Raw genomic sequence first — 10,589 nt, forward strand, 5'->3', positions numbered from 1 at the left:
TTCAAGGCACTGGCATTTGATTTTCTTAAGTGTTAGAAAATAGGTACATTGTTAAATATTCTTTTACCAACGAATAGTGTGATTGACCGTCACTTATTATGCCCCCATGGCTGAAAGGGTGAGCATGTTTGGTGGGATGGGGATTCAAACCTGTGACCCTCAGATTGTGAGTTGAGCGCCCTAACCACCTGGCCATGCTGAGCCGCTAGCAGTGAATGAAAAACTGTGTATGTAGAAGGCAGCACACAAATTTGTGAAAAGCTAATATGAGAGGTAAGTATCTATTGGAAATACATTTTGTTGGAAAATATTAACATTAACAAAAAACTCTATAAGGAGATAAAAGATTTAACTACTAATAAGGTTATAATTATGGGAGATTTTAATTTTAGGCATAAAGATTGGGAAATGTTAAAGTAAAATAATGAGGGAGCAAAGTTTTACAAATTGTTCAGGATGGTTTTCTCAAACAATTGGTTAGAAAACCTACTAGGAACATTATAAATTTAGATTTATTATTAACTTCTAATAAAGAAATGGTTGATAGGGTAGAGATTGGGAGTATATGAATGCAAACGATCATTGCTCAATTAGACTTGATGTTTTGTTGCATATGGAAATATGGAATAATGAGATTTTGCTTCCAGATTTCAAAAAATGCCAAAAAAAGAGATGAGACAAAAACGTATCTGCTATAAAATGAGCCAACTGAATTAGTTGGATATAAATGTTTATGATAGGCACGTTCCTTATAGACAAAAAAGGGTACCTGCAAGTAAAAAACAAGGTTGGTTCACAAAAGATATAAAGAATAATATTAAAGCATTATACGATGTTTAAACTGACTGTAGAGATAGATTTGGAGGGTTATAAAACATCAAGAGAGTTGGTCATAATAGTAAAGTAAGAAATCAAAAAGAGTATATAAAAAGTTTGGCTAAAAATGTAAAAATTAATCATAAGGATTTATTTAAGTACATTAAGGGTAAGCAAAATGTTAGGATGGGAATAGGGCCCTTGAGGGATGATACAGGAAGGATGATTATGAGATGGCTATGCCATTAAATTCAACTTTTTCTTCAGTTCTTACAAATGAAGATTTCAGCAATATTCCTCATTCTAGATGCTAGATGGAAATGAGATTGAACATGATGGTTACATTAATCCTGAGTTTGATAAGAACAAATTTAAAAGTTTAAAGAATGACAAAACTCTGGAGCCTGATAATATTTACACAAGAGTTTTGAAAAAAGTTGATGACAGGATACACGAGTTCACTTGCTTCTATTTTTTCTACATCCTTGAATAGTGCCAAAAGATTGGAAATTGAATAATGTTACTCCTCTTTTCAAAGGAGGTGATAAAACTGTTCCAGTAATTATAGGCCTATTAGTTTAACATCAGTGATGGGAAACATTCTAGAAAGTCTGATAAAAGATGCTTTGCAAAGTCATTTAACAAAATTTAAATTTTTGTGGGATAGTCAGAGGAATTTCACTAGTGGAAAATTGTGCCTCACTAATCTTTTGACATTCTTTGCATATGGGATATCACAATTTGAATTATGATTATAATTTTGATAGGAATAACCTTAACAGTGTTCTAGAAGAAAAAGATCTTGGTGTTTTGGTTCATCAGTTTCTTAAGCCACCCAAGCAATGTGGTGTTGCTAGAAGAACTTAGGTTGTATTTACAGAAATATTGAATACAAGTCTAAAGAGGTTATAATGTCATTGTATAGGTCACTTCCAAGGCCACATTTGGAGTATTATGTTCAGCCATGGACTTCTCACATTAGAAAGGGCATTGAATTGTTGGAAAAGGTTGAGAGAAGGGCTACTAGAATGGTGCCTAAGATGGAGGGGTTGTCATATGAGAGGATGTTAAGATCTTTGACATTTTTTTTTCTTGAAAAAAATATTTAACGAGAATCTAATTGAGGTGTTTAAAATTTCTAAGCAAATTGATAGTGTCTGTGCATCATCTTTTTTCATATTTAATAGTAAAAATGGTATGACAAGGGGGGACAAAAGTATATATATGTTGACAAGGTAGGAGTCATCTTTAGTTAAGACAGTTTTATTTTTCTAACAGATGTGGTATATGCAGTTAATTTAAAGATGTTTAGGAGAAAGTCTGATAAATATTTGAATGACAAAGGCTGGCTTTGAGTTTTTAGCATTCAGTTTAATTTAGGGGATCATACAACCTAGAAGGACCAAAAGGTCCTTTGTTGTTCTTTAATGTTAACAATTAGTATGATATGAATACAAATATCACATCTGAAACCAATCTTTACCTTTTATACAAATACATGTCCCATAAATGTTTTAACTAAAATAATTCAGAAATTTTAATATAACACTGTTTTAAACACTTATTTGTGTCTGTAATAATACTCATCACTCTGAAACAACGACATCAAACCATATAAAAAATAAACTTCCAGGAATAATGATGATGTAAAATAGGAATCAATACAGTTCTTATAGTGCACAAATATTTATACATACACATTCAACTTCATGCAAGATTATCAAGAAATAAATAACTACTTAATTTCAATTACTACCTGCACAGAGTCTTCATCTTTCCCCAAATCTGGATTTGTGAGAAGAGGTTTCTTCTCCCTTATCCAGGCTTCTGCTTCACTAGCTTCAGTGTAAAACTGAAGGACAAGAAATAGAAAAGGTGAAATAGATAATGTTTTACAGAAACTATAAATCCAAGACAATGGCAAGTTCAAACTTATAAAATAATGTAGATGGACTAGAAAAACATGACCAACAAATAGAACCATAAAAAGTTATAAGAATTAAAATATGGCCTCTGTTGGCCAAAAACACATCAATCAAATTAAGCTTAATTAATAGTTTAACTTCACACCAAATCATTTTCTAAATTTTTATTTCCATCACCATACTTCCTTTCATAAAACTAAAACATAATTTAAAATGTGTTTCTAATTCTACAGTATTTCAGTAATTATGCAATTTATTAACCAACTTCAAAGCATCATTTAAAGCAGTGATTCGCAATTTTTTTGATACCAGAAACTTGCTTGCTGCCTTCCTAAGCTGTCGCAGACTACCAAAACACAAGGAAAACAAAAGCATTATGATTTACATATGAATATTCTGACTATTTTCGTTTGTTTTTGTGAAATACCAAAGGCAAGGTGGCTGGGACAGACTGGTGGTTGAGAAACACTGATTTAAAGAACTCATTCACTTACTACACAATGGATATTGGTTTAAAAATCTTCAAGTTTAAAAATAAGCTTTAAATTCTTTGAATTATTTTATTTGGATAAAATAACTACAGAAAATTTACTTAAGTGGCATAATGATAAGGTTTGAATGCCTGACTACTAGTGGTAGCAAGTATAATCTTTCACAACCAAGAGCTGAATTGCATTATTTATCAGAATCTCTTCTTTATAAGAATTACAAAATATTAAAATGGTTTGTCTGATGATATGCTCTTTATTTTGGTTTAAATTTACTTATAACTCTGTTGGCTAGTTATATAAGATGCAAAGAACTACATTTAAATAAAGAGTGAGCTGGGTGATTTAACTGCTTGTTATATTGGATAGAGGAGTGAATTCAAATCTTCAATTACCTTCAGTCACTAAGTTCATTCTTACGTTTCAGTGGAATATTTTATTTTAGCTTAGACTTAATACTGTGTACTCCTAAGTACTTGACTTAAAATCTATATTTTATATAGTTAGTCTGTGCTTAGAAATGTTAGAGTTTGATATACTTCTGCTATTCATTTCATCTTCAATTTTAGATTTTTAGTTTTTAAAAATAAATCTTCTTTTTCTGCTTCCTAAACTGTATAGAAATAAACTTAAATTGTATAGAAACAATTGATATATATACATATATACCATTTGGGATTCCACAGCATCTTGAAGGCGCAGTCTACGAATACTAGCCAAGTCTTTCAGATGATGAAGTTGTGACTGTAAATCTTGCAGTTTAGCCTCAATATCTTTTGCAGCAAAATGGCTGCTGCGAATCATGTGACGGCCTTTACTGGTTACAGCAGAAACTAGTGGTTCGTGAGCATGGATTTCTGCCTCCAATGCCTAAGAAATTCAAGAATTGTTACAATTAAAATATCTGCTATGAACATAAACCTTAAAGTAACAAGATATGTTAATTATAACTAACATTAATTGCTTTCTTGTTTTTTGTTAATTATGACTTTCATCATTAATCACAAAATATAAAGCAGACTTTTAATTCGTGTGTCTTAGAAACAGGGCAAGCTATAATATATAAAACATAACATATTCATGATGTTAGGAAACATGTAGGCTCAAAAAATCAATTTAACACAAAACCTTATAACCTAAGTGCTTTCGAAAAGTGAACCTTTCTTCATCAGGGGCAGAATGAGAATGTATAATTTGTAGAAATGTTTAAAAAATAATTCTACTTTGAAATTGATGCAACAGAGATTATTCAACACTATATATAAGATGTGGGCCTCTATATAAAAAGTATTTAATTTATCATCGACATTTAAGCTTTCTTGACTTTCTAAGGGTAGGATTAATCTTATTAGAGCCTGATGTAATAAAAATACTTGAAGGAAGTTCACAAAGAAAGTTCACATATATGACACAGGTAAAAGTGTAGTGTAAGAAAATTTCTTTCATGAATATGATTTACTAAGAGAACCACTATCATTAAGTTTTGAAACAAAATGTACCAATGCAAATTGAAAATAAACTAAACTACAGATAGAAAGCCAGACATAAAGACCAGAGATTATTAAATGAAAAAATCTGAATTTTTAAAGAATTTCTGTCTGGTATTTTTTTTTATTATACATGCAGATGTAAATATAAATACTGATTACAATATTATTTTAACTTAGCTTGCTTTTGTATATCAAAATTAAACAACAGTAACATAATAGTAATGTTTTGTAAATGCTCAGCACTGTGATGGTCATATTTCAAAGGGAAACACCTTCATTATAGAATAGATGTGTAATTTTCAAGTATACTGAGGTTGAGTATGCTATATTCAAACGATTTATTTTGGAGTTTTACGATGCCATTACTTGCCATGTAGCCATCCATATCTGGTCATGTTCTATCTGCCAACTGCTCTCTTGTAACACTGTCATGTCCACAGCACACACCTCTTTACTGAATTTTACAATTCATAAAAATATAATAGTTGTGACTATATGTAATGACATTGTTTTTTAAATTTCATATTCTTAATTTAATAGGTACTTAAATTACAGCATTTGAACATGGTTAAGAAATACAGTAACAAGCACAAGTTCTGCAATTGAATCTGTTATTGTTTTCACAGCTCTTGGCACTAAGAAACTACTAAAACATACTGGAAGACTACTAAAGCTACTTTCTTAGTATTCAGTCTATTAGTCATACCAGATGTCTCAAGCTAACTTTCCAAACTCAACTGTGTTTTAATGCTAATTCTTTGAAATAAATATAACAGTTAAATTGTTTTAATTTAATGTGTAGCTTAATACTTTGATCATCTTATGTGTGTGTGACAATATATGTATATATATATTTATGTAGCTTCTTGAAGCTGACATCAATAATCACATAGAAAACATTGAACAAGTAAAGGATCAAGCAGCCAACTTTGGTAACAACAATCACTTTATGAAAGATGAGATTAATGATCGATCAACGGCAATTATTAATCGGTAAGTTAAGATTTCTTGTCTCAGAATCAAAACTTTGTTTCTTGTATACAGGCAGGATTTAAACTTTTGAGTAAGTGATTTTGTGGATATGCTTAATTTAGTTTTATTACATGTCATTTTTTATTTGTGTGTATTGCATCTAGTAAGGATTTATGTACACACAAATAAAAAATAACACGAATTACTGACACAGATTAGTTTGAAATCATAATATAGTCATTATATGAAATTATGAAAGGAGTTGTGTTCACTTTATTTCTTTAATTCAATAAAAAGTGTATAGAATGGCTCCAGGTGATCTTTGTAGCTTTGACATTTTAAGATACTAGTAAAAAACAATAATCACTTAGTAGAATATATTGCTGTTTTGAAGTAACTCTAAGAAACAAAAGCCATATTTGTTACCCACATTATATCTGTGAACAGCTATGAGTGTATTCCCCCCCCTCCCATACACACAGAAGAAATTTCAAGTTATTCCTCAAATAAACATAAGTTTGTGTCACAGAAGATATTGTACCTTTGTGCATGCTTTTCTAATTTTGATATTATTCCAACAGCTATGAATCTTTACATGAGCCAACCCAGATTCGACGAGAAAATCTTGAAGATGCCTTGATGCTACAACAATTTCTTAGAGATGTTGAAGATGAACTGTCCTGGATAAGTGAAAAAGAACCTTTAGCTTCATCTACAGAATTGGGTACCAGTCTTTCTTTGGTACAAAACCTTCAAAAGAAACATCAGGTATGTTGACTCTGTACTAGAACTTTTTAAAACTACCTTTGGCTTACATCATGTTTTAAAAATTGCCTGCTTATATAGAATATGACAATCTTTAACTCATTGCTTATCTGTTTCTTTTCTTTAACACTTTTAATGACAAGATATGTATTTCCTTTTATCCCGATCAATATTCTATCTATTAAATGTTATATTATACAGTTGAAAACCAAAAAATCAGAATGGCTCAAGTTTATGGTTTCTCACAGAGGTAGAGGTGGCATTGTGGAACACACAAAACCAGAGGTCACACAACTAAAGCGAATGCTGTATTTTCATCCAAGACACAGAGTTATAAATATTTACAAACAGCTTTTAATATAAAATTTACAAGTAGTGTAAACAATTTTGATGGTTAACAGCAAAATATCTTTTGTTTCATAGTGGTCTGAACATATTGCATTTTGTATGTTTTGCAACATTAGTGAACATTTTGTGCATGGACACACACACACACACACACACAGATACATATATATATCTCAAATTTTATCAGCTACAGAAGGAAAAAAATGTAATCCAAAGAATGACTGATGTAAGTGTAGTTTATGAAGTGATTGACTATTTGTTTCAGAGTGACTTCCAACACAATTCAAATATAAGAAATGTACAGTATAGATCAAAAAGTAATGGGAGGTAAAAAAGGATTAGGATCTTGCCATTCTTTGTCCATGTAATATGGTCCATTAAGTTTTCACTGTTACAATATTTTCTTTATACATAGTTTATTTTTTGGTTTGTAGTTTGAAATTGTAAGAAAAATTTGTCAACACTACAGTTTTTCTTCTATCAGTCATGGCAAAATTAAGAATTTTTCATAGGCAGATAAATTGTATACATCTCAAACTTTTGTTAGGTGCAAGTTTAACATTTTTGTAATTTTACCAGGCACTCCAGTTTAACAGGATGTTAGATGACTTGGATGCTTGGATGGATGACTGTGAGAATCAGTTACAGTCAGAAGACCATGGGAAAGACTTGACTTCCGTTCAGAACCTTCTGAAGAAGCATCAGGTATAATCATGCTTATTGATAAGTTACGTAACATACAGTTAGCAAGTACTATCTGTAGATTTCCAGTGGTTTTTAAGTTGACCAGTTCCTACATATTGTAATGGTCTTGAGTTTGAGGATGAGTAAGAAAAACCTAAAGTATAATATATTTGTAAAGCTTGAACAAAGATGACACTGTATTGTACAGAACAGTTATTCTGTGTATTGGTGAAGTAGGCTAATCACTAAAATAACTGTTGCAAATATATTGCCTCTGATTTAAATTATTTCTATAAGTAGCAGGAAGCTATTTTTTAGCTAGTAATTCTAGTGGTCAGAGATGTTAATCAGTACAAGTTGGGCATATTGATTGCAATATTCATGCTAAAATATGATGGTACAATGTATATACAAAAAAATACCATTATATTAAATAAGAGGTTATTCATTTTCCCTGCATATTTTGTATTTAAATGACTTAGGATGTTTTTACCTGCACTTTGGAAACAAATTGAATTTTTTTGCGATCTGTTTTTATATATATTATATGAATAAAACATATTTTAAGATAATACTTTGTTAAAAATAATTTTCAAACAGCTAGTATTTCTTGTAACATAGCCAACTATTTCTGGCACAGTCACTGTTTAAAAGTTTGCCAAGCTGACCTGATTATAGTTAAGATTTTTTTTTGCACAAATTCGTAATAATGGTGGTCAGTGATTTAGATACACCTCCAACTCCAAAAAAAGAAACCCAATAATTACCTAAACATGACTGTCTTGTGTAGAGAATCATTTTGATGTAAGTTTATTCACAAAGCAAACTGCTATCATTTTCAATATTTTCAATTATAAGTGTAGCATAAGCCCAACTGCAAGTAACTACAAATACCTTTGAACATAATCAACTAAATATTGTAAAAAAAGGATGTAATAATTAACAGCAAAATATCTTTTGTTTCATAATAGCCAGAGCATGTCACATTGTTGAATATTTAGGAACATTCATGAAAATTTCTTGTGTTTGTAGTACAATAAATCTTTTAGTGTGAAAACATTAGACTTTTCATTTTTATCTGATTCTCCAGGATTCCATGTGTAGTGTTGAAGTTTTGATCAGAAAACATGATAATTTTGAGAAGACAATGATTGCTCAAAGCAATAAAGTTGATCATTTAGAGAAGTATGCTACTGAACTAATTGCTAACAAGCACTACAGCTCGGTTACTATCCAGGCCAGAAGTCAAGCCATCTGTCAACGGCGAGATCGACTCAAAGAAAATGCAATGGTTAGACGCAAAAAGCTTGAAGAGTCAAAAAACCTACAGCAATTTTTACAAAATATCTATGAGGTAATATCAGTCTTTTGTGTTTTTATTATAACTTTCAAGTTATTCAGAAATACACTAAACAATGCACCCTAGATAAAGAATTTTTAAATAAATGCGTTTTTATTAGTTGTTTACAGAATTGAATACATTCAAGATGTAGTATTTGTAGTTAATATGTCTCTAAATTTAAGATGCAAAATTTTTGCACATGAAGAAACTTCATCTATCTGTAAAGTATGTTATTAAGATAATGTGGTTTATAATTTTTTGTCCTTTAGTCATTCTCTTGTATCAGATATTTATGTTAAAAAGTTATTAATTTCTTACTTTTATAATTTTGAACATCTGCATAGCACTTCATATTAAACAAACATATAAACAGTTCACAATAAAAAAGACATCCTGATGTTTTTACCTTTTTAATGAATTATTAGGTTGTGAAATGGATCAATGAAAAGATCCAGCTTGCTACAGACGAATCGTACCGTGATACCACAAACCTGCTTAGCAAGATACAGAAACATGCAGCATTTGAGGCAGAGCTAACAGCCAATAAAGGACGAGTAGATTCTGTCACCCAAGAAGGGGAACAGTTAATTGGTGAAGGACATTTTGCTTCCATGGAGATCCAGACACAATTAGCTGAGCTGGAGGCTCTCTGGCGACAGCTTCTTGATGACACGGCAATAAAAAAGGAACGACTTCAGGATGCATATTATGTAATAAATTAATTTTCTACTATAACTTTTACAAGATTAAACTAAGATGGTGTAACTTATACACATTATGAATCAAGACCAGTATTAATCTGTATATCTTGATATAACTTAAGATAATGTTGTTTTTCCCACCCAGAAAAAATAAATCAACTTATATCATATTGTTATCCCCCATCAGGTGACTTCTAACCATATAGAACTAAACATGACTGTCTTGTGTAGAGAATGTGACATTTAATCACACAGAGGTTTTTCAAGCTGTTACTATACTTACACTAGTGTATAGTTACGTCACTTTTTTCATGTTCCATTCAGCTAAAATCAGTGAACAGTATAAGTGAAGTGTCAACACACAATAAGAGTCTCAAAGCCAATTTTTGCTATTCTTTTTTTCTGGAAAATGTACAAAACCTTGCACATGCCATGAGAAATAACCAGATACACCTAGGCCAGGTTTAAAAATATTTTGTTTGCTGTAACCCTATATTAATATAAAATGTGGGAAAGAAGGTAGGTAAATTTTTTTTGTCAAATTGGTTGTCAAAAAATATTTTGGAAATACCACTAGTTCTGTTATTACCTAAAACATAACATGTTAAACCATGAATACAATTACTATCAACATTTATTCTATGAAGAGATTTATAGAAATTTCAAATTCTATTGCAACACACACTTGCTGGTCGATATTGACATGAATCGACGAAGTTGAATTGACTGTTGCCAACAATTTTACAGTTTGTTCTTCTATTTCATCTCATTTGCCAAGTAAATCTACAAGTACTTCTCTCCACATGGATAAGTTTCCAATTGGAATTAATTTGCTTTTGATCCTAATCCTCAGTCTGTGAAAACATTTTTGGGAGATGGATACACTGAACAGACTTGTGCTTGTCACGCTGTTGATGTATGCTTGACAAAAGTAAATTCTCCCCTGCTAAATCATGCCTTTATTATTTTAGCGTGAAGAGTCCAAGGGATGAAATAAGCCATGTTGTTAAACTTCAATGCATTGGCCAATCAGCACTGAGTTTTCAAGTGGTAATCAG

At 30.9% G+C, this 10,589-nt stretch overlaps 1 protein-coding gene across 1 annotated transcript in view; it reads right to left on the minus strand.

Moving 5' to 3' along the window:
* Window positions 1-10,589, minus strand: part of LOC106459460 (spectrin beta chain, non-erythrocytic 1-like) — a 179,713-nt gene that overhangs the window by 45,019 nt on the left and 124,105 nt on the right. The window contains exons 59-61 of the mRNA XM_022385955.1: window positions 6,297-6,441; window positions 3,899-4,099; window positions 2,573-2,668 (exon numbers count right to left, since the gene is read on the minus strand). Coding sequence (XP_022241663.1) covers window positions 2,573-2,668; window positions 3,899-4,099; window positions 6,297-6,441 — 442 coding nt within the window. The remainder of the gene's footprint in view (window positions 1-2,572; window positions 2,669-3,898; window positions 4,100-6,296; window positions 6,442-10,589) is intronic.

Source organism: Limulus polyphemus, unplaced genomic scaffold (genome assembly GCF_000517525.1).
Source record: "Limulus polyphemus unplaced genomic scaffold, Limulus_polyphemus-2.1.2 Scaffold612, whole genome shotgun sequence".
In the NCBI taxonomy this organism is placed as follows: domain Eukaryota; kingdom Metazoa; phylum Arthropoda; class Merostomata; order Xiphosura; family Limulidae; genus Limulus; species Limulus polyphemus.